Source organism: Suricata suricatta, chromosome 4 (genome assembly GCF_006229205.1).
Source record: "Suricata suricatta isolate VVHF042 chromosome 4, meerkat_22Aug2017_6uvM2_HiC, whole genome shotgun sequence".
In the NCBI taxonomy this organism is placed as follows: Eukaryota; Metazoa; Chordata; class Mammalia; order Carnivora; family Herpestidae; genus Suricata; species Suricata suricatta.
Window position 1 is genome coordinate 149,533,742 of NC_043703.1, and position 26,578 is coordinate 149,560,319.

Below are 26,578 nucleotides of genomic sequence, written 5' to 3' on the forward strand. Positions count from 1 at the left end.
ATGAACTACCTTTGTAAGATCACATGGCATCACTTCTACTCTATGCTTGCTCACAGCACTCATAAGCCTGCACAGATCCAAAGGAGGGACAATTATATTCCCCCTCTTGATGGGGGGTAGCAAAGTCACAGTAGATGAAAATATTCCTGTGACAATCTTTGGATAATAAAGTGTGACACAGTTTGCCCTCTGGCCCCAGTTCATATCATTCCCATATGCAGAAGACACTACCCCCTCCCCCCAAGCCCTCCAAAGTCTCAATCCATTATGGCATCAGAACAGTCTCAGACCTCATCATCTAAATCAGGTCCAAGTGTAGAACAGGCTCCCAGAAGTAGTTCCTCAAGTACAGTTCCTCTTGATCCGAAGACCTGGGAAACAAGGTGGCACGTTAGCCCACACACCCAACATACCACCACGGGGCGAGCAGAGAACAGCCTCTATAGGCACACGCATTCAAAACAAAGAATCAGAAGGCATGCAGCAATGGCTCAGAAATCTCCTTAGACTAAATCCTCAGTTCATTAGGTAGATGTTCATGTTTTCCATACTGTGGCAGGGGCAATTTTGCTAGATTTTCATTACTATACATAACAAAGATTTCCAGTCTCCCTTCCTCCAGCTTTCAACATTTTCCTCAACTTCCTTAAAGCCCTGACAGCCTCCTGAGATCCGTCAGGTTTCCGCTCCTCAAGGGCCTTCCAGTTTCTGCCCACTCTTCAGTCCAAAAGTTATGTCAGCATCTCATGTCTGGTACTAAAGTTTGTTCCATTTATTCTTTCCATGTAACAACTTATTTTGAAATCCAGTGATAAAAATAATGATATTATGTCACAGATTCTATGAGGCAGAAATTCACACAAAACACCGAAGATTTATTTTTGTTCCACAATGTCTGGGCCTTATTTAGGGATACACAAATGGTCATACACTGGAACTACCAAGAAAAAAAAAAAGGACCTAAACATAACCTTTTCATGTAGCTTCAGTTCCCTCAAAGCATGGCAGCTTCAAGGTAACTGGATTACTTACATGGCAATGCAGCATTAAGCGTGACCATTCTAGTGAACAGGTTAGAGGTACGTGGCTTCCTATGACCCGACCTCACAGATCAAGCAGCATCACTTCTCTATACTCTTTGAAAAGAGAATGGGGACGGGAGATAGTGTTGTGGCCAAATTCGGAAACTAAAATCCTCTGTATTAGTTTATCTAGAAATGAATGATGAAAACAAAGTGCTACCAGCAATATGCATAATAACAGGAGGGAAAACTAATGCTTGCAACACATATGCTTTTTCTGCCTCTCAAATCCTATTAAAATAACATGGAAAGATGTCCATCATTGATGAATGGATCAAGATGTAGTTTATATATACAATGGAATACTACATAGCAGAGAAAGAATGCAATCTGGCTACTTGTAGCCAATATGGATGGAACTCAGGGGTGTCATGCTAAGTGAAATAAGTCAGGCAGAGAAGGACAGACACCATATACTTTCACTCATATGTGTAACAGGAGAAACTTAACAGAACCATAGGGGAGAAAAAATTAAGGAGAGGGAGGGAGGCAAACCATTAGAGACTCTTAAATACTGAGAACAAACTGAGGGTTGATGGGGCTGAGGGAGAAGGGAAATGGGTGATGGGCCTGGAGCAGAGCACTTGTCGGGATGAAGACTGGGTGTTATATGGAAACCAACTTGACAATAAACTATAAGAAATAATAATAAAATAACATGGGAAAATAACATGGGCGGAAAAAGTCAGTTTGGGTTCCTTATGCACTTAACAAATAAGTAAAAAAGAGTTACGTAGAGTGGCTAAGGTGTTTGATCCAGCTTCTACTGGAGAAATAGGGTGGAGATTAAACAAGAGGTCAGAGAAGAATTTGAAGAATCCAAGTGATTGTCTGTATTACCTCCAAGTAGTTCCTTATTGAATGGTAGAAGTTAATGAAAAACTAGGGAATTCTTGTCTTGGTTACAAAAGTAACTGATGTTTTACTTGCCGTATGATACACAACTAGACACGAAACCTAGAGAATATATAAGACTGTTTGCAGGCATTGGACAGCACCCATGGAAGGGCTGTAATCCCTGAGAAAGGTGACATGCGTGATTCATCCAGGTTCTCTCCCTACGTAAATTATCTGAACTGCTGCAGGAAGTGACGCCAAGCATGGAGCAGTAGGTTTACTGAATTAAGGATGCAGAAATCACAGTTCAAGGCTATTTATGGCAACTGGGATTTGGGTGCCACAGAGAATGAAACCCAGAGGTTTGCATGGTAACTCCCCAGGTCCTCAGTGAACTCCTAGGCCGCAAAGCTACAAGGCAAGACTCCATAGTTAGTGTAACTGTGCTAAGAGGTGGAAAGCTGAGAAGAGATACTGGAGGTAACAGGGTGCTTGGGAGACTTGGCAGCTTGGGCCAAGGCAGAATAGAAGCACCATGGAGAACAAGCCAGGCACTCAGCTGAGACCCCGGAGAAGTTATGCCATGGGAGACATAAAAAAATAAAAACAAAATTAAATGGATCTGCCCCTAAGCTTACCCGATCTTGATAAAATCCAAGTGATCCACTAGTAATTTAACCACGTACCAGAACAAAAATTTTAAATCTTATGAAGAGGATAATAATCCAAAACTACAACAAACATCCACATTGTCTTCCATGTAATAAAAAACAGGGGAAAAGGCAGGAAAAAATGATAACCAAGAGAAATAAAGCAGGCATCTATTAATAATAAAAACTCTCAAGCTTGGACTAAAAAATATCTTCCTCAACCTGATTAAAAGTGAAAACACCTCTCACAAATATCATACTTAATGGTCCAAAACAGAAGGCCTTTCTCCTAATATAGACAAGATATGGATGCTTGCTTTCACCACTTTTCAACATTATATTGGAGTTTCTACCTACTACTATCTGCCAAGAAAAAAAGGGAAAAATGGATCCAAATGGAAAGGGGTAACTTAAATTTTATTTGCATATGACATTCTATATGCAGAAAACCCAAAGAAACACACTCATACACATATAAATTAGAACAAGTACAGAAAAGTTACAGAATACAAGGTCATAATTCAAAATCAATTGTATTCCAATAGATAAACAATGAATAATTAGAGAATGAAATCAACAATATCTTCCATAATAGGAACAAAGGAAGAAAATATTTAGAAATAAAGAATCAGAGTTTCAAGATTTGTGCGGTAAACATTGTATATGGAAATAAAAGATCAACAGATATTCCCTGTTCATGGATTGGAATATTCAATACTGTTAAGATAGCAACTCTCCCCAAATTAATCTATAGATTGAACCAATTGCTATAAAAAATGAGCTTGCATTTTATAGAAATTTAAAAAATGATCTGTAACAGACCTAAAACAGCCAAAGCAATCTGGAAAAGAAGAGAGAGAGAGAGAGAGAGAGAGAGAGAGAGAGAGAGAGAGAACAAGAACTTAGCCTTTGATTTCACAAATATTCCAAAGCCATAGTAATCAAAACAGTGAAATACAGACAAGAGACTAGTCCTTTAGATCAATGGAAGAGAATTAAGAGTCCACAAATAAATCACTTTGGGTCAGGTGATTTTGCCAAAGGTTCCACAACAACTCAGTGGACACAGAATAGTCTTTTATTTTTTTAATAGTTTATTGTCAAATTGGTTTCCGTATAACACCCAGTGCTTCTCCCCACAAGTGCCCCCCACCATGACCATCAAATAAATGGTGACGTAAAACCTGGAAATCCACCTGCAAAAAAAATAAAGTTAGATCCCACCTCATACCACATACCAAAATTAACTCAAAACAGACCAGAGACCTAAATAGAAGAGTTAAGATTCTAAACCTCTTAGAAAAAGCTTTTATAAATATTCATCATCTTGAATTAGGTAATGACTTCCTATGTATGACAGCAAAAGCAAATACAAAAGCAACAAAAATATGGGTACACACTGGACTCCAACAAAATTAAATCATTTATGCTTCAAAAGGACATCAAAGTGACAAGACAACCCAAAATGGAGGAAAATACTTGTAAAACATACAGGAGATAAAAGGCTTGCATCCAGAAACATAAACTCTTACTACTCAACAATAAAGAGAAAAAAAATTTAACGGTAAGAATTTAAAACTTTTATTTAAAGAAGATAAATGGCTAAGAGACACATGAAAAGATGTTCAATATCATTAGCAAAAGGTAAACTAAAACCAAAAACTAGCTTTTTACATCCACTAGGATGGCAAGAATAAAAATGATAGATGAAGAACTAAGAGCTTGTTCTTTGAAAATATAAGCAAAAAAAAAAAAAAGAAAGAAAGAAAATATCAGCAAAACTGAAATCTTTATCCAGACTAATCAAGAAAAAAAGAGGACACAAAATCATAAATGGAGAAATAACCTACACCACAGAAATATAAAAGGTAAGAATATTATGCCAACAAATCAGACAACCTATCAGAAATGGATCGATTCCTAGAAGCATAACCTTTCAAAATGGAATCAGGAAGCAACAGTAAATCTGAACAGACCAGTTAGTTACTAGCAATAAAACAGAACCAGTAGTCAAAAAATCAACAAAGTCCAGGACCAGAGGGCTTCACTGGTGAATTCTACCAAACATTTACATGATACAAAGGATTTAAATTTTAAAAAGAGTTAGTACCCATTCCTCTCAAACTATTCCAAAGAACAGAAGAGGAAAGAAAGCTTCTAAAGTCATTCAAGCAAGGCAACATTACCCTGATACTGAACCAAACACAAATACTACAAAAAAAAAAAAAAACTACAAGCCACTATCTCTGATAAATACAAAAATCCTCAACAAAATATTAGCAAACCAAATCTAACAATACATTAAACAAAATCATTCACCACAATCAAATGCAATCCAGTCCATATATGCAAAGGTAGGTCAATATTCATAAATACATCAACATGATACACCACATTAAGTATCTCAACAGATTCAGAAAAGGCATTTGATAAAGTACAACATCCATTCATGATAAAAAATGTTCAATAAATTAGATGTAGAAAAAACACACCTCAACATAATAAAGGCCATTTATGAAAAATGCACAGCTAACATCATACTCAGTGAAAAACTAGGAGGCTTTCCTCTAAGATCATGAACAAGACAAGGAGGGTCACTCTCAACCCCTTTTATTCAACATAGTACTAAAAGTCCGTGCCACAGCAATCAGACAAGAAAAAAAAAGGCACCCAAATTGGTAAGGAGAAGTAAAACTTTGAATATTTGCAAATGATATGAAAACACATATAAAGAAACTTTAAAGACTCTAGGGAAAAAAACTACCAGAAATGATAAATGAATTCAGTAAAGTCACAGGATACAAAATATATAGAAAACTATTGAAGTACTATACACTAATAATGAAATAGCACAGGTAAACCAAGAAAGCAATCCCACTTACAATTGTACCAAAAATAATACCTAGGAATAAATTTAACCAAGAAGGTGAAAGACTTCTACTCCAAACACTATAAAATGTTGATGGGAGAACCACAAGATACAAGTAAATGGAAAGATTTTCCATGTTAGGGATTAGAAACGCCAGCATGGTTAAAATGTTGAAACTACCTAGCGCAGTATGTGGATTTCCTGGAATCCCTATCAAAATAACATTCTTTACATAACTAGAATAAATAACCCTAAAATTTGTATGGAACCACAAAAGACCCCAAATAGCCAAAGCAATCTTCATAAAGAAGAATAAAGCTGGAGTGTCATAATCCTAGATTTCAACAGATACTTAACAAACCTGTGGTACTTAAAACAGTTTGGTATTGGGACAAAAGCTGACACAAAGATCAATGAAAAAACCCGCGCTTATGTGTTCAATGAATCTACCACGCAGGAGGCAAGAACATATGATGGGGGAAAGACAGTGTCTTCAACAAATGGTGCCGGGAAAACTGGAAAGTTACATGTGAAAGAATAAAACTGGTCAGTTTCTCACACCATACAGAAAAATAAGCTCAACATGGATTAAAGACCCAAATGTGAAACCTTTAAACTATAAAACCCCTTGAAGAAAATACAGGCAGTAATTTCTTTGATATCTGCCATAGAAATATTTTTCTAGGTAGGTCACTTGGGCAAGAGAAACAAAAGCAAAATTAAACTACTGGGACTACTCCCAAAATAAAAGGCCTTTGCACGGCAAAGGAAACCATCACAAAGCACCATTTACTGAATGGGAGAAAATATTTGTAAATGACATATATGATTAGGGGCTAATATCCAAAATATATAAAGGACTTCAACTCAACACCAAAAAACAAACAATCCAATTACAAATGAGTGGAAGACTTGAATTTTTCAAAATCAACATACAGACGGCCAACACAGGAAAAAATGCTCAACATTACTAATCACCTAGGAAACGCAAATTAAAATCACAATGAGATATTACCTTATATCTGTCAGCTAATATCAAAATCAGAACAAGTGTAAACAAGGATGTGGAGAAAAAGGAATCCTCATGAAATGTTGATAGGTGTGTAAATTGGTTCCATTACTGGGGGAAACAGTATGGAAATTTCTTAAATTAAAAACAAAATTACCATATGATCCAGTAATTCCAGTAACTGGGAATTTACCCAAAGAATATAAAAACTCTAATGGAACAGATACATGTGGCCCCTAGGTTTATTTCAGCATTATTTATAATAACCAAGAAATGGAAGCAACCCAAGAGTCCAAACATAGATGAATGGATGAAGAAAATGTGACACATGTATCTACAATGGAGTATCACTCAGTCAAGAGAAAAATGGAAAGGAAGGAGATCTTGCCAGGTGCACAACATAAATGGACTTAGAGGCTATAATGTTAAGTGAAATGCTAAGTGAAATAGGTCAAAGAATAAGTCAAAATGAATTAAAAAAAAAAAAACAAAAGACAGACCCTTAAATGGAGAGAACTGATAGGTGCCAGAGGGGAAGGGGGGTGAATTTTTAAAAAAGACAAACATACTGACAAGGATATAAGGATACAGAGAATCAGCAAAACTTCTATATAGCCAGTAAGAATATAAAAATGGTACAGTCACTTTGAAAAACAGTTTGGTAATTTTTCAAACATTAAGCATTAATTTACCACAAAACTCAGTAATTTCCATTCTTAGGTATATATCCAAGAGAAATGAATACATATTCACATACAGATTTGTACATACTTTATCAGCATTAATCACAACAGTCAAAACTTAGAAACATGTAGACTTACACAATGAAATACTATTAAGCAATAAGGATGAACTACTGATAAACGCTATGATATGGATATAGCTCAAAAACATTTTGCTCAGTGAAAGAAGTCAGACAAAAGAGACCAAATATGATTCCATTTATATAAAAAGTCCAGAAAAGAGAGGTGTTAAGGACAGAAATTAGTTTTTGCCTGAAACAGGGAGTGGGGTTGGGGAAGGATATAGAAATTAACAGTAAATCTATGCAAGAATACCTAATAATGAGATGCTGTAAAAGTTTTTAGTGGGTATAGTTGCACAACTTGTGACAAATACCAAACATTGATTTGGATGTTTGAAAAGAGCTAATAATAGGATATGAAAATACGCCTAAAGTTATTTTTTAAATTAATGGCAAAAATAGATATTCACAGTAAAACAAAAGCTGAGAAAATCACTGTTATTGGATCCAAATTAATATAAATAAAGAGGCACTAAGAAATAACCTAAAATATGGAAACACATCAAAATATATGGGCTATACCTGAAGAACACTTAAAAAGTCGTTTCTGGGGATGCCTGGTTGGCTTTGGCTCAGGTCATGATCTCACAGTTCATGGGTTTAAACCTGCACTGGGCTCTGTGCTAACAGCAGGGAGCCTGCTTGGGATTCTCTCTCTCCCTTCTCTCCTTTTTTCTCCAACCTTCCCCCTTTTCTTCCCTCCTTCCCTCTCAACATATAAACTTTAAATTTAAAAAAAGTAGTTTCTGGTATTAAGCACTTCTATTACAAAACACAAAGATCTAAAATAATAGCTACTTCAAGAACCTAGAAAAAGCAAATCTAACACAGTAAAAGTCAATGCAGAAATGAAACGGAAAATGGAAAACCATGGGGAAAAAGTAAAATTTCCTTGAGAAGGAGAAATACAATCCTATGTAAAATTTCTCAGACCACAGAGGAAACATTTCCCAACTCATTCTGCTCTGATATCACAAAGTGGGGGGGGGGGAGAATTGTAGACCTATATTCCTCATAAACAAAACTCCTTTAAAAACACTTGCACCAAATCTAGCAAGACATTAAAAAGATTACATAGCATGCCTCTGGAAACATCACAGAAATACAAGGATATTTTAACACTCAAAAATCATACATCTGTCTTCCCAAAAAGGTTTCCTATGACTTGTTGGCAGAGAATATTTTTATAATCAAATTTGACCCATAAATTCATCAACTCAGTATGCCATTGCGAGCCAGCATGAACTACTGCCTAACTATGCCCCCATTCAGGGACATCCCTGAAAGAACAATACTGAGCAGAAGCCTTCCCTTTGGCTACACCCTCCATCCTTTCTGAATGGAAATGGAAGAAACCTAAAGAAAACCACATACAGGTTGCCACACAGTGGTAACTGATTAATTTGGTTTGTTGGGGCTCAGAAGTTCCAAGTCTGGAAGACAAAGATAAGAAAATCTGCAAAAGAGGCATCTGGATGAGCCAGTGATAATGGCCATGTAAATCTTCACATGTCAATCTTGGTAATTCATCCCAATGCTTATCATAGACATCCATCACAGAAATAAACAGAAAAACAACCAGATGAAGACCATTACCCATCCAGACGGTTTCATCCTACCTCTATTCTCTGCCACACTAGTGTACAGCCAATGACCCAACAACTCCAGCAATAGAACCCAAACACATCCAACAGAAATTAACATACGTGTTCATGAAATGAGGCACAGTGTTTCCCTGAAGTATTATATGCAATAGTTGAAAACTGTAAAAAAAAAAAAAAAAAAAAAAAAAGTCATCAAGAAGAGAATGAATAAGTTGATACTCTAATAATTATTCATTCAGAAATGAAAATGAATGGGGTGCCTGGGTAGCTCAATGGGTTAAGCATCCAACTCTTGGTTTTGGCTCAGATCATGATCTCATGGTTCATGAATTCAAGCCCACATAGGACTCTGTACTGACAGCGTGGAGCCTTCTTGGGATTCTCTCTCTCCCTCTCTCTGCCCCTCCCATTTGCTTGTGTTCTCTCTAAATAAATAAAATTTTTAAAAAATTAAAATAAATGAACTACAGCTACACACACACACATAAATGGATCAATCCTATATTAAAAAATTGTGCAAAAAGAAACAAAAGCATACTGCTGGGGTGCCTGCATGGCTCCACCTCTTGGCTCAGGTCAAAACTTTAAAAAAAGGCGTATTATCAGTTCCATATATAACCATTAAAAGAAAGAATACATTCTTTCTTGGTTGTTGGCAAAATTAGCTGGTAAAAGTATTTTGAAAACAAAAAGAAAAAAAAGTACCACAAAACTCAAGGTAGCAATTCCTTTGGAGAGGAGGGCACAAATATTTGCAAGAAGAAAAGAGTTTCTAGAGTCTTAGTAATGTTCCATTTTGCCCTGTGTATCAGTTACATAGGTGATCTATCAGAAACAGTTTGATTCTCGGTTTTGTACACCTTTATGTCTACACTTAAAAATAACAAGGTGTAGGCTCAGCCAGTTAAGCATCCAACTTCAGCTCAGGTCACGATTTCACAGTTTGTAAGTTTGAGCCCCGCAATGGGCTGCGTGCTGGCAACTTGGAACCTGGAGCCTGCTTCAGATTCTGCCTATCTCTCTGCCCTCTCCCCCTCGTGCTATGTCTCTCTCTCAAAAATAAACATTAAAAACATTTAGGGGCGCCTGAGTGGCTCAGTCACTTAAGCATCCAATTGCAGCTCAGGTCATGCTCTTGCAGCCTGTGAGTTCAAGCCACACATCAGGCTCTATGCTGACAGCTCAGAGCCTGGAGCCTGCTTCTGATTCTGTCTCTCTCTCTCACTACACCTCCTCCACCTGCACTCTGCCTCTTGCTATCTCTCAAAAACAAACATTAAATTTTTTTAAATAGGGGCGCCTGGGTGGCTCAGTCAGTTGAGAGTCCGGCTTCGGCTCAGGTCATGATCTCAGGGTTCATGGGTTCAAGTCCCGCATCAGGCTCTGTGCTGACAGCTCAGAGCCTGGAGCCTGTCTTCAGATTCTGCGTGTCTCTCTCTCTGACCCTCCCCTGCTCATGCGCTCTCTCTCTCTCTCTCTCTCTCTCTCTCTCAAAAATAAATATAACATTAAAATTTTTTTTCTTTTTTTAAATAACCAAGGTTTAAAAATGCATTATGCACCAATAGCTAATAATGACATGCACAGAATGATCTGGGCTAAGGTTGTTACTATCCCCACCCTAAGGATCTCCTTTTTCATTTATTTTTTCAGTCTTGAGGTTTGAGATTTTATTCCCTTTAATTTTGAAATCCCTAAACTATCAGAATTTTATTACATTTCTCTGTTCTTCTCATAATAGTCTCAAAGAATAGCTTATTGAATTCATAAGCTATACATAAGCTTCATACATGTAATTTTTAAGAAGCTTTACTGAAATATTCAGTTGTCACAAAATTCACCTTGTTAAAGTGTACAGATCAGTAAGTTTTGGTATACTCACAGAACTGGGCAACCACTGTCACCATTTAGCTTCAGGACATTTTCAGAGCCCCAAAAAGAAACTCCACACCCATGAGTAGCCATTTCCTATATTCCCAACTCCCCTGAGGGTGATTGTACCGAGTCAGTTTTACTTGGCTGTGCCATGAGGTCTCTGATTTCCTTCCTTGTAGATTTCCCTAAGTTCCCTAGCAAATTATACCACATAACTTTTAAGAATCAGGCTCACAGTTCATTTCTTTAGAATATTTTTAATGTATATTTATGTTTGAGAGAGAGACAGAGCACAAGTAGGAAAAGAGCAGAAAAAGAAGACACACAATCTGAAGCAGGCTCCAGGCTCTGAGCAGTCAGCACAGAGCCTGACTTGGGGTTCAAACCCACGAACCATGAGCTCATGACCTGAGCCGAAGTCGGAGGTTTAACCTACTGAGCCACCCAGGCTCCCATCACAGGTCATATTTTTCAAGTCTTTTTCAAATGGTTCCTCTGTCCCAGGAAGTAAATAAAGCACACTGTCTTCTGTGGTCCTAAAGCCCCTAGTACATACCCTTATTACAAATCATGTACCACTCTCTGCTATAGTTATGTGTGTCCACCACTGTAATGTATCTTACGAACCAGAATTTGACTTACTTTTGTGTCTTCTATACCTAACACAGTAATTTCCAAAATGTTTGATAAATGTATGTACCATATAGAAGACTGTAAGAAGATTATAAGGGATAAGGATTTAGCACTAAGAAGATTTTCAGAGATTATCAGTACATTCAAAGACAGATACAGAAATATATTATAGCATTATGATAACATAAGTCAATAACTGATCACTTTGTGATTAATGGAAAATAATGAGAAAAATTAAGAAAATATATTAAAACCATTACAAGGAGTTCACATTAAGATGTTAATGCATCAGAGCCAAAGGGGAACACCTATTAGAATCTTAAATACCCTTAGTATGGCTATCATAATATAACCTAAGAAAAGTTCTAGAAGTCAAATGTAGAAAATAAATGTAATGCTGGTGACTTGAAAAAGTTGACAATTATATCCAAACTATAGGCCAAATAAAAAATATCTGTAATTTTTAAAACTCCAACATTCCTTCAAAAGTGAAAAAAAAATTAAAAACTGTTTTGAGAATTAGAAGTACTTTTAAAGAGAAAAAAATTGTACCATTTGAATAAGGACTAACTTTGGTTAAAGGAAATATTAAAGAGAATTCAATTTTTCATCACTATATGCACAAGGTAGGATTCTGTTAATGCTGTATTACCCTTTTATAACATACTTATTCAGACTTTAGCAAACCATACTTAAAAGTTTTTCACGGTAAAATATTTTAAGTCAAATACTCCATATACAAAAAAACTTTCTCTTGAATGTACACAACTAAAACAGAAGTTTTAAAGCAACAGTAGCATCAAATACACATTTAAAAGTCAGAAAAAGTTATAGGGGTGCCTGGGTGGCTCATTAAGTGTTAATTAAACTCTTGCTTTCAGCTCAGGTCATGATGTCACAGTTCATGAATAGTTCGAGCTCCACATCGGGCTTCATACTGACAGCACAAAGCCTACTTGGGATTCTCTCTGTCCCCCTCTCTTGCTGCCCCTCTTCTACTCCCTCTCAAAAGAAATAAACAAAAAAAAATTAAAGGGGGTGACTGAGTGGCTCAATTGGTTAAGTGACCAAATCTTAGTTTTGGCTCGAGTCATGATCTTACAGCCTGAGTTCGAGCCCCTCATGGGGCTCTGTACTGACAGTGCAAAGCCTGCTTGGACTCTCTGCCCTCCCCTGCTCTTGCCCTCGCTCTCTCTCAAAATAAACTTAAAAAAAAAAAATAGAAAAGAAAAATTTAATACAATTAAAAAAATAAAAATCAGATGCTGATTTTAACCAACACAGCATCTTCTATAGAAGAGTTTAGAATCAAAGTAATCATGCCAGTAAAATACAAATGGATAAATAATTTAAGTTTTTATTTGTGAGTGTTTTTATTTCCTATCAATACATATAGCCTTGAATAATGCTTATGTGAGTTTTTTAAAAAATCAAATCAATTATTTCTAAAGAACACTTTTTCCAGTCTTATAAAACTTTGATGTGAGCTCCAAAAAAACATTTTCGAATTTATAGAAATAACGCAAAATTACAAATGAATTTAGAGATGCAGTCTGCTCAGCATTCAATTCTTGATCTCAGCTCAGGCCCTGATTTCATGATTCACAGGATTGAGCCCCACCCACACTGGGCTCTGTGCTGACACATGGAACCTGTTTGGGATTTTCTTTCCCCATTTCTCTGCCCCTTCTCTGCCTGAGTATACACAAGTGCTCTCTCTCAAAATAAAGTTAAAAAAATTATGAAGTATTTTCTGAGAAAAGTTTAAAAAAGAAATAAATTTAAAAAGTAAAACTTAACAATCCTTGACTTTGAAATATTTTAATCTAAAAATTTAAATGTGCTACTGCTTCTCAAATTTTGAATCAATAGTCTGTGTCAACATTCATAAAATAACAGCCTCTACTAAACTTAAATTCATGCAAGTGTTTTAGAGTAGGGAAAAAATTTTTAATATTATCTGTAAAATCTAGTAAAACTTAATCCTAAGAAAGTATAAATTCTAAGATGAATACGCTCTTTTTTAAAGTACTCTGGATAACTATATTACTATACATCCTCCACATTGTAATTTTATAGTAAACTATAGAGCAAAAAAATAATGCAGAGCAAAAAAATAATGCAGCTTCATAAAAAAATAGGAAAACAATGGTTTTAAACTAAGCACTTTTTATCTTAAAAGGAAACAATTTTAATCCTTTCTTCAGTTAGTTACTTTCTATATTGGGCTTTGTAAAATAAAAAAAAAATCAATTAGGAACTAATGGAAACAGACTTGTAAAAACATTTTCTACACTATTTAATAACAAATGCTATAAATAAACTTGTGAAGTTTGTCTATTTCCAAACATAAAATACTGTACCTCAAGATACATAAATGAAGTTAAAAGAACTTTGAAAAAGTGAAGGGGTATGAGGCCCTTCATGATAAAACTGGTACCAAAAACATCCATTAATACTACTTTATCTTACTTTATTCATTTTTTAATTAACCAAATAATAATTGCCATATTTTATGGTACCAAAACAACAAAGGCGACCCAGTATTACAATATTATAATATTCACATAAGTTGTATAAAGTGAATTTGTTTTCTAATAGAAGTATTTTTCTAAATTCTACAAAATAATCTGTGAGATCTGGTGAGATTTGGGGGAAAATGACACAAAAGTATCCAAAGAAATTCAATTACATGTGCAAACATGTACAAAGAGTACATGTTAAATTCTCTGCTCTAAAAAAATCACAAGCCACAGATTAATTTGTAGTGTAAAAATATGAAGATCCCTGAACTGAATAAACTTTCAACATATTAAACTTAAACTTATATATATTCCTAAACAACAGCATTTCTTGAAATTACTTCCTAACCTCAAAAGAATGACCAATATCAATACATTCAATATACATGTGCAATGATAAACTTGATTGTCCCTAGCTAGCTTAGGAAATTTCTAAATTTCTCCAAATATTCTCTACATCACATCACCAAATCTCTAGTTCTTCAAAACTATCTGGTGGACATTAAATCTGAAGTATATTTGCATGATTTTATGGTTCTATCTTGGCACCAAAACAATACTCTAAATTTGCTCAATAAATGTTTACTTACAAAATAAACTAATTCGCAGTTAAATACACTGACAAAATATCTGCCTCTGTATGATCTCATACAAAAATCCCATTGTCTGATCTAAAGACAGGGAAGAATGGGATTAACTCTGACTTCTCGTCCATATCCTATCACTAAGAGCCAGACCACAAGCACTCATATTTTCCTGGGAATACAGTTCTGTAGCATTACATCTCTATGTATTTTCCATGATTTCAATGATGACCCTACAAAGTAGCAACAGAAACAAAAGCTTCAATCAGGAAAGACACGTGAAAACTATAGATAATGGTAAAATATTATCTAATGACTGTGGAAACACAAGTGAAGAATGGTTTATTAAAAAAAAATGCTTAAAATACGTTCAGAGTGAACCACATTTCCTAAATAATCTTTCTACAAACAAATCATCACAATTCCTGGTCACACTGAGTTTCTGTAATATTCTAATCAAGGTTTCCTAGAGAAATAATCTGAACAATCTAGATGCCTTGAAGATACCTTTAATATTCGAAATCATCATATGCTTACCATTTTTATTATATATTTGGAGCATCTACAACAAAACAGTAATTATTGGGTATCCTATGTATTTGTTGACAAACTGATAGAGGATCTGAGTTTTCATCTCCCTTCACTGAAACACAAGCAAAAAATAATAATACGTTGTAATATAATTTTCCAACTTTTGTGGGTTTTATTCACAGGCAAGATTTTATTTTAAAAATACCTTCTATGAACAGAATTTCTTTTTACTTAATAATTCCTAAAAGTCACATTTGAAAAATATAGAAGACTGAAATATGGCATAAGCAGATTACACATACACTATAACATATACATATAACTACATAGAACAGCTGAAGGTATCTTAAACAATTACTAATATATACCCATTTTGGGGAAAAATACATATAGCCTGTTCTACTCATTATTTAGAACTACAATTATCTCAATCATAAATTCTATCTTCCAAATAAAAATTTAACCATTAATCTAATCATTGTGCTGTAAATTATGTGTGTATGTGTGTATATATATATGTGTGTGTATATATATATATGTATATATATATCCTAAATATTTCAATTTCTTGCAGAGCAGCATCAGAAATTTTTGAAGTTGCAATTTCACAAAAGATTTTCAAAACAAATACATTAGCTTTCCTAGGATGGCTGATATTTCTAAACTTTGTGAGCATTCACTCTATACCAGATACCAGTGAAAAGGTTTTACACGTTTTAACTTATTTAATGCTCACAAGCAGTCAACGAGATAGTTATTATCTCCATATTCCAGAAGAAAAAAAAAAACTGAGCCACAGCCATGTTAAAAAGCTTACCTAGAGTTTCACAGTTAAGAAGGGATGAAGCAGGAATTGAAACTCAAGGAGCAAGGGGCCTCACTGACCTTCTTTTAAATACCCTGCTATATCCAATGCAAGTGATTCATAAGTATGCATTACTTACAAGTCTCATATTTTCAAAATTCAGTCTAACATTTTACATGCTTGTCAGCCATTCCCTTTGAATGTCTAGGTTTATTATTTCAAATGTAAAATGTCAGACAAAATTCTCCTCGAAAGTTGGGTTGCCATTCCAGATTTCTTTCAACAGTGTCCTCCAGTTAAATAAGGAACCACAGGAAGGTAGCACATATTAACATCAAGCACTGCCTCACTACCAAAAAGTGACCAGGTATTTCTGTGCTTTGTAAAGGGTTGTTACATTCTCTAGTTCCCATAATTATCTATTCAAGGACTTCCAGGGAAAAACAAAGCAGACAACAACAAAAACCTACAAAAAACATCCTGGGAAAAGACTAGTAACTTTTAAGAAAACAATCTGCCAATAGAAACAACTAGCTTGAATATTTTAATACTGATAAGTTATAGCAGGGTGAAACTAGGGGAAAGTTAAGCCAATTTTCAAAACCTAAGAGGCAGCAACTTTTATAATTAAAACAATACCTGGGCAAGGTAAAATAAATATATTATACCTCAAGGCCATTTCTCACACCATGGCATTTTCACTCTATTTACTTCAAATTTAGTTTAGCACAGTACTGCTGTAGCTCCTTATGTTTAGTCTGGCCTCCAAATACAAGAGGAATAGATTTTCAGAGTTTTCACAAAGTCCAGAATTATTTTCTCTCACAAAATAATCGCGAAAGTTATCCACAATCGTCTCTAGAACAGTGTGGTCCCCAACCTTCCCTGTGCGTTACAATCACCCAGGGAGCCTGAAAATCCTAATGGTGAGGTGGTAGCCTGACCAATGGAAACAATCTCCAAAAGGGAGACTACTCAGGCATCAGAATTTTTTTTAAAGCTTTCCTTCTTAATGTCATGAAAAGTTTCCTTAATAGGCGAGAGAGTTTCAAATATTGGTTACTTCAACCAAGAAGAACTAAAACCATTTTGCCCTAGAACCTGAGCACGTGAGGGCAAGAACAGCAGTGGCTACCATATTACTGCCGTTGGACGAGCAATCGGGGTTAGGAGTTTGGACAGTACTCAAGGCAACAAAACCATTTGATGTTTTCTTATTTTTTGTTTTAAAATGGATCATAGCAAGTGTATTAGAAAATTCTTAGTCCATGAAACCCTGGTTCTTGTATTTGTCTCACTCAAAATTATGATTTTTCCCTAAATGAAGCTTTTCTATTTTTTAATTTAATGTTTGCTTCTTTCACTGTTTTTATAATAAATAGCCACTTTTACTTAATTCACTTATTGGTTCACTCTGTACTAGGATCGCAGGAGGTGGGATGGGGATGGGGGCCAAGAGATCATCAACAAGACAGGAAATCACTAAAGAAACAATGGACCTGAACGGCACATTGGAACAGAAGGAATTGATAGATATATTTAGAATTCTACATCCTGAAGTTAGGAAATTCACCTTCTTCTCGAGTGCACATGGCACATTCTCCAAGATAGATCACATACTGGCACATAAAGCAGCCCTCCATAAGTATAAACGAATAGCGATCATACCGTGCACACTTTCATATCACAATGCTATGAAACTTGAAATCAATCACAGGAAAAAGTCTGGAAAGCCTCCAAAAATGTGGAGGATAAAAACCACCCTACTAAGGAATGATTGGGCTAATCAGGCAATTAGAGAAGAAATTTTAAAAATATATGGAAACAAATGAAAAAGAAAACACAACAATCCAAACTCTCTGGGATGCAGCAAAGGCAGTCCTAAGAGGAAAGTATTTCAACAAACTAGAAAAAGCGCAAATTCAAAATCTAACAGAGCATCTAAAGGAACTAGAAGGGGAGCAGCAAGAACACCCCAAACCCAGCAGAAGAAGAAAAATAATAAAAATCAGGGCATAAATAAACAATATATAATCCAAAAAAAGCAGTTGAGCAGATCAATGAAACCAAGCATTGGTTTTTTTGAAAAAATAAAATTGGTAAACCTCTAGCCAGGATGCTTAGAAAGAAAAGAGAGAACACCCAAATAGACAAAATCATGAATGAAAATGGATCTATTACAACCAATCCCTTAGAAATACAAGCAATCATTATAGATTATTATGAAAAACTACATGCCAACAAACTGGACAATCTAGAAGAAGTGAACAAATTCCTAAACATACATGCACTACCAAAATTCAAACGAGAAGAGACAAAGTATGAACAGACCGATAACCAATGAAGAAATCGAATCGTTACCAAAAAATCTCCCAATGAATAAGAGCCCAGGGCCAGATGGCTTCCCAGGGGAATTCTACCAGACTAAAGCAGAGCTCATACCCATTCTTCTCAAACTACTGAACTCCATTTAAACCTTAATATCCACGTACTTCATAGAGTTTGGTCAATTTTAAAAGACATAATACATATAAAAATCTTAACAGTACCTAGAACATAGTAAGCACTCTACCATAACTGCTAATTCAATAACAAAATACTCAAAAATAAGAGGACCAATTTTAAAGCATTTATCAATTAACTATAAAACACCTCAATATGAATTCAAATGAAATACTCCTTCTACAATACATCAATAAAAACAAGATCTCCCTGCCCTCACTGAAAGAATACAGATCCCTCCAATCACCGAAAGAATGTAACCAGCTATGATCCTAATGATAACATGGAATAGATTTATAGTCAGAACAAACATTCATTAAAGCAGGAAACATTTATAGCCTTTGAAATCCTCAGTAACTAATCCACACAGAAACTGAAATATAATGTGCATATGCAAAATCAAATAACATAAAATATTAAAATTTATTATAGAATCTGACATCTAAAAAATTTAAGAGGAAATATGTTCGAGTCAGTTTATACTATAAATCTAACTGTATTAGCAATATGCTAAACGCACACTCAAAAAATCTAAGATAGATTTCATCCGATAAACACCTAACAGAAAAGTGCTTCTTCAAAATGAGCCCCGGAGCTCACCAAGGGCAAGATTTATTAGCCAGCGATCTCTGGCCCTGTGGTTTTGTGACACCCCTGAAACTATCTGTAAAATGTCATGGATGTGTACATGCATATGGTTAAAAATTCTCTCCACTTTCATTACATTCTCAAAGGTTACCATTCAAAAAAGGAAAATATCATCAAATATCATTTTATAAATAATTACTCCCAGTTTATCCGTTTACTCAGACTGTCCAGTGGGTTTCTTGACTATGATTTTTTCAATTTGGATAATCTTAGCATGTAATAAACTTTTATGGGATCAAAAACAATATACAAAAAATAAACTACTGTTTTAAAAAACAGGTACCTACCTTTTAAGTGTTCCTCGGAGATAATTTTTTCATTAACATGCAGTGCTTTTATCCTTGTTCTCAAATCCATTGTGTTATTTTCCTGTATTTCTTCAGTTGGTAATTTGTTAAAAACGCTTTCAATGAAATTGGTATTATTCTTCAAATCATTCAGTAGTTCCCAAAATGAAGCTGCTATACATGTATCAAATGTGATGGTACTTTGAGGATTAAGTTTTCCAATGTCAGCCTTCTTCCTCAGAGTTAAGTTTCTAGAATATAATCTTGCACGGATACTGTTTTTCCTTAAGAAGTTCTTAGAGACCTCTTTCTTTACAGTTTTCTCTTTTAGTTTTTTTTCCTCGGTGCATATGCAACTTGCATTTTCTCTTTTGTAACAATTTTGATCCAACAATGGGAAAATAAGCTTACTCTGTAACTGATACTGGATTTCAGTAGATCCAGTAGTACTAATTCCATCATTAAGATAATCTGAATCTTTAGAATATACTGCAAGACCAGCTACAACCAACATGTCTGCCAAATTATTTTTCTCCTGAATGACATCTACTTCCAATTTTGTTTCAAAATTATACTTCTTCAGCTGAAAAACTAAGCCTGGTTTACTTAGCGAATCTTGAAAAACACTTTTGGCTTCTTCATTCCAATGTTTCCCCTTAGCGGGTAAGATACCATCTAAGATACAAGGATAACTTAACCTTGGTAAATTCAAAAGTTCCACAGGAACAACTTTCAGATTTTTTGTATCGGAATAAGGTATGTAAACAGAAAACCCATAGTCGATGAACACAAGTAGTAAAGACTGATTGGAGACTTCAGAAATTTCTACTCTGTTCCACTGATCTTCCAATTCATACTTGAACAAACAACTGGCACCAGGAATTATGCACTCGCGAGGCACTGTTTGTAAGTTTTCTGGCAGATCAGAAAGCAACACAAAGAGAGATTTCATGGTGTCAAAGAAATCTTCTAACTGAACACAGAAATCTGAGGGATCAGAAATAGCAGTGGCAATACCGGAATACTGCTGTCCATTTTGGAGCGGGGCCCAAGTATAGGATCTTATTGCACATGATGACACAGGAGTCTTAGGTTCCATATTAAAACTTGTTTCTGAAGATCTAAGTTTGTTTTCAACATGAACTGCATTCAAATTCAAATATTCCAAAAGCAACAGGCCATCTACCAAAATGTCTACTTCCCACACAGAGTCTAAAGATTTCAGGAAAAGAATATTTATTTCCAGATGAGCAAATAAACACACAATAGACTCAAATGATTGGTTTCTAAAATTTTTGAACCAAATCCATTTACAAGGCACAGCTTGTCTGGGAATATTTCTAATTTCATCACTAAGCACCTTGGTATTACCTAAAGGTACCATTTCATATCTACCACAATCTACTAAAAAAACAAGCACTTTCTCATCAACAAACTTCTTTTCTACTTTTGATCGATACCATTTCAAGGTTTTTTTAGATTTTGCCAAGCACTCTAAGCCTTTTTCAATAATTTCCACTGATAGAAGTTGTTTTACTTCTTTAGTGATTAATACTGTTAAATCTGATAAGATTTTTTTATTTTTTGATAACTTCACATAAAATGTCCCACTTTTTGAGACATAAAGTATTTCAGCCTTTTCCAGTTGTCCAGGTTTTAACTCTTCAAAAGGAATGGTACCCAGCTGTTGGTAGGCTGGTTGAAGGATCACAGAACCTTCGTATTCATTTGATCTCCCTTTTTTCATTTCATTATCTTTGCCAGAACTCACCTTTTGAGAGACAACTGCTGGCATCTGCGATACTGTTTTCTGTGGTTTTGAACAGGCTGTCCATTTCAGTAGTTCATTAATAACACAGGTTCCATCGCAAGTGATACTTACTTCCCATTTCTGCTTATGCTTTTTCAAAAATTCACATGCAACTACTTTATTACTTACTCTTGATGCAAAATAATCCACAGTTTTACTGTCCCATATTTCATCAGGCTCATTCCATTTGACACCACTAAGAAAAGAATGGATTCCTAGCTGAGGAATTGTTAAGAATTCCCTCTGCAATTCATAAATTTTTGATGTGCTTATCACCGCAGTGTTACCATAGTCGATAAATTCCACTTCAAAAGAATTTCCCGGCAAACTTTTCTTAATGACTGCTCTGTAAATGGCATGGTCACCAGCGTATTCTGCAACTACAAGGTCTCCCACCACAGGCTTAACTGATTTTCTCTCCTTCACTATCTTTGTTCTTCTTTCATTTAGAGCATCTGTGAGTCTCATGATTACGTTTTCATTCTCAGCAAGCTGAATATGGAAACTTGCTGGGTTACTGATATTAGAAACATATCCTTTAACTTTGGTATTCAAGTAAATTTTGGGTTGAGGAAGATCTTTGATCTGTGGTCTAGTAAGATAATAAGGGTTTTGAGAGGTTGCTTTATTTAATTCTTGGATAAAAGGTGGTGATACAACCCTTACTGATTCCTGGCCCACATCATTTTCATCAGGAGTCTGTGCAGATACAGGGACAATTTTTACAGCTTTACTTCTGAATCTATCACTCAAAGACTTCACTTTGTTTTCTGACACAGATTCAATTTTATAATAAGCTGACTGTTTCAAAAGTTTGGCATCTGTACCTCTGGGATCTGTTTTGCTTCCAGAATGTGTTACTAGATTGGTTTTATTTATATTATGATGATAGTGGTTTTCTATTTTGCCTTTCAAAGAAATAGTAAGTCCCTTATTCTCATTTATTTTATGACCCTTTTCCACACAGGGTGCTGGATCACAATGTTTTTTTCCGTAAGCATGAAGCAACTTTTTAATTTTCTGATTTATATGTTGATGTCCATCATATAAATCTACACCAACCTGGCCATCTGGCTCCCTAGACAATATTATTGCCCTTAACGGTTTTCCCAAAAAATTATTTTTAAACCAGCGATTGATTTCTGCTGGAATATCTACATCTCTAAGATTCGACAAAAAACATTTAATAGCTTGCATAGGTATCAACAGCAATTCTGGAAACTGATCTGAAATAGCTCTCAGTGTACTTTCTTCTACTAATTGCTTATTTCCAAAGTCCACAAAATAGACCAGAAAGTCAGTTAATGAGTCTGTTGGCACTGCTAAAGCTCTGTAAAAGAGACCATCCTCTGCATACTTCGATATGCACAATCTCATTTTACTAGAGTCATATTTTGGACAATTTTTGAGGTTACTCATCTCGGTGATTTTTGTTTCTATCATCTCCAGGTCTTTATTATTTCTACTAAGTTGGCAATAAAACTTTTTGGGACTATATATGTGAGACATGTATATTTCTTCCTCACCTCCAATTTTTATGTTAAAGGAAGAATAACAGTAACTGTAAAGACTAACTGAAGGTGGGAGTAGCTTTGATAATGTAGCATACTGTGCAGAGCCATGATTCATGAGAAATTCTTTTGCACTAGTAAGTGGAGACTGTAAATCCACTAAGTTACATACAGAGTTTGGATATGTAAGAACTAAAGCTTGAATGACACAAGTCAATAATCCTTTAGATGAAGAAATAAAATTCCCAAAGTCTCTGCATGCTTCCCTTGTCCAACTGAATGATTTACAACTAATGGGTTCAACTAAATCATTAAGACTACATCTGAAGGCTTGGACTTCTAACAAAATAAAATGTGGGTTAATAGCACAAATATCTTTAACTAAAACTCTTTCCTGGTAACCATAATCAACAAATACTATGTCAAATTCTTTTTGTGATACTTGAGTCAAAACAGCAGCTCTATACCACTTCCCGTCTTTGGAATACTTAGCCACACAAGCAATCTGCCCAATCTGGTAAGGATCTGAATGAATGCTATAATAATTCTGAATTTGTTCCATTAGTAGTTTTAGGTCTTCTAACTTACTTTGAAGCTGGCATGAGAAGTTACCTGGGCCATAAGAAGAAGAACACTTCACTTCAAGGACTGTTCCTGGTTTAAATATATATTCCTTATAAGTTCGTGGTGACTCAGGTGCCACAGACAAGGTGAAAGGATTTTTTAAATCTGAGAAATTAACAGTTGGAGTTTTTACCAAACACAAGTTACTTTTTAGCTTATTTGACTGGTACTTTTTAGGTTTAGGTCTTTCAAGAAGGGCAGATAGGACTTTCATATTAATTTTGCTTTCAGATTTTAAATTTAACACCAAATTTTCACTTGCAGATTTGGGATAACACTCTGGTTCTACTTCCCAATATTCTGCATACCCAGCTTGTAACATAAGAGAGACAACATCAGTATTTTCTGAGGCTTCAATACTCTGAATATTTACAATGTACTTGTCATCTTTTGTGCCTAGAACTTGCAGTAAAATTGCTTTGTTCAAAACAATATTTTTAAAATAGTCAATTGCTGCCTTCACCCATACATCCTCAATAGGAAATGTATGTGCAAGTGAACAGCACATGGCTAAGGGAGGCAATTCACAAAACTCTGGAAGCAAAACTTTTACATCAAAAAATGGTATGGAATCAGTATTTCCATAATCTAAAAAATAAACATTAATCTTATAGTCATTAATTTCAGTGATGACAGCTCTGTAAAAATGTCTGTCCTTGCTGTATCTCGCACAACAAACCAACCCAGGTTCTGGATTTCTTAGAATCAGTTCATTATTTTCACAAAAATCATAAAACTTGTTTATACTTTTCATTATATCCTGAAGTCCATTCTGATGTTCATTAGTACGTACCCAGAAATTTGATGGGTTTAATACGTACACTACAAAAGCTATATAGGTAGCCTCTATCTCCATCTCTACAGTTTTAATAGGAAAACCTACTTTCAAAGAGTTTTTATTTAGATAGTCTACGGACAGTTCAGTATTTTGAAGAAAATGCTCAACTGCAAAGCCGTTTACACGAGAAACAAAAATCTCTTTGAACATACCAGAGATTTTTGATTCAGACACTGGACAGAGTACTTGTGTGCCTACAGTCTTCAGGAGATTCTTAGAATTAACTATAGACTCCTGAGTTTGTAGTGTTACATAATACAAATGTTCATCTTTACTGAACCGATCGATGTGTGCATATACTATCTGTCCTAACAAGGCTTGTTTAAATACCCTCAGTTGAGATTTTCGGGCATCTCCATCTGGACTGTATAAACATGTCAGAGAACATGGAAATGAACATAATGGTACGAAAATAAAATCCTGTTTAAGTTTCTTTACGTGGATTGAAGGTATAGCCTCACTACTGCCATAATCCATGAACCAAATTTTCACCTGATTATTAGGCAAGAGCTGCTGAAGAATTCCTCTATACCACTGTCCATTTCTTCTTTTGGCAACACAAAGTAATCCAAAGTTATCACATGTAGGACTACTTTCCTGACTGAGAGCATCATAATGCAAAGTCATACACACTGTTAAGTTATCTAACTCTGGAATCCATTTAATTAGTTGACAATAAAATTTACTTGGGCTCAATGCAGAGGATACCTTTATACTTTCAATACTGCCTACTGACAAAGATGGCTGCAAATTATCCAGAATGTGTTGAATATCAAGTGAAGTATCATTCTTACTCAACAATAACTCAGGTCTTTTATGTTGTAATAAATCTTGCATTTCTTGTGGGAATTCTTTTAACATTTCCACAATAAGACGAAATGAGTCCCCATCAATAAGTCTGCCAATTTGTAACTCAAGAACCTGGGATATAATTTTTGGCACTTCTAGAAGAGTCCTTTGAAGAGGCAACACAGCTTGTACACAACCTTTCACTCGTAGTCCAACTAATGACTTGAAATAATTCAAAGCTTTGGGAGGCCATCTTTCCCCATTTGGTAGTATGTTGGCAAAAATACCAAATATTACCTGTGGTGGCAGCTCAAATAAGTTGCCACAGGCTGAAGCAACCTGTGTACTATCAACTCTTAGTTCTTTTCCATGATCTATGAGGAGCACTGTATAGAGTTCATTTTTCTTTTCCACGACTCTTCCTCTCTGCCACTCTCCAGATACTCTTTCTTCCACCAAACAAAATTCATCAATGTCCACATTATTTCTTACTTTTGGAATATGCTGCATTTCCCTCTGTAATATGTGGTAGTCAAACTCACGTTCAATATTATTTCTGCCTTGAAATTTCACTAGAATGTCCTTGGGAAAACATTCTATATGTGATATTGTCAGATCCATGTCTAAAAACATTGGTAACAGAGATGTGGAATCCATTTTCTAAAAAGCAAATAATAAGTACTAATTAGCTTCTGATCATGCAATTGCCACGACTAAATGAAATTAGCCATACGGAGACCTGACACTAGCCTTACGTAAATTTGGTATGTAAACAGAAACCTTGAAATCATTATATACCTGTATATCATGTTGAACATGTTAATTTTAAAAAATTTCACTGGACAAGATGGGAGAGATAAAATATAACTTCTCTGCCTTCTGTTTTTAAAAAAAACCTCTATTGAAATAACTAAGAAAACAAAATTAGGAAGTATAGCCAATCACTGGAAAAGAGAGGAGTGCAATCTTTATTTTCTGGAAACTTACAAGTTTCTACTAGATACTGGACAGCCGTGGCGTAATAGAAGGAAGCCAAAAGAAGTCCACTGGAGACCACCTACTCCTCTGAGAAAACTACATTCCCTCATGCAGACTTCTCACAGCACAGAACTCAAAAGGGCGAATGCTAGGAGCAAGGGCAGATAGTGACCCACAGAAGACATGATGTCTGCACTCCCCATTCTGTCAATTAGTAACGTTTGGACCCAATCAGCGTCATTATACAATTCCTGGTTCCTTCTGTGATGGAGGGCAATAGGCTAAGTCCTAGACACCATTAAGGAGGCCAGGCCTGCAAAGACCCTAAGGCAGGTTAGGTAAATCCAGACCTTGTCCCTGACATGCCTGGCCACAAAAAGTGTGGAAGGAAAAGAAATCTTTAGCACAGAGGTAAAGCTGTACTATGGCTCCAGCTAATTTTCTCTAGACTGTTAGGATTCTAAAAATAGTAAAACAAATATTCAAGTATAAAATATTCCCCAAATTCAGGCAGGAACCGACATTTATTGTGATAGGTCACAGCTCAGCTCAACTTCTGCTGGACTTGGAATTAACACTTCACAACTATCAATTTCTTTCCATGATGAGAAAAATATAGGACCTAACAAAAAAACAAGAAAGGGGTGCCTGGGTGGCTGAGATCGGCTGAGGTCACGATCTTACGGTTCGTGGGTTCAAGCCCCACGTCGGGCTCCTGGCTGACAGCTAGCTCAGAGCCTGGAGCCTGTCTTCAGATTCTGTGCCTGCCTGCCTGCCTGCCTCCC

At 35.4% G+C, this 26,578-nt stretch overlaps 1 protein-coding gene across 1 annotated transcript; it reads right to left on the reverse strand.

Annotated features, from left to right (window-relative positions):
• Positions 1-327: 327 nt before the first annotated feature.
• TDRD15 (tudor domain containing 15) lies at positions 328-25,472 on the reverse strand. Its single transcript, XM_029936347.1, has 3 exons — positions 19,244-25,472; positions 15,008-15,113; positions 328-371 (listed from the first exon to the last, which is right to left on the reverse strand). Exons 1-2 carry the CDS (start codon positions 25,470-25,472, stop codon positions 15,016-15,018), a joined length of 6,327 nt encoding a protein of 2,108 aa, XP_029792207.1. The 3' UTR covers positions 328-371; positions 15,008-15,015.
• Positions 25,473-26,578: the final 1,106 nt, after the last annotated feature.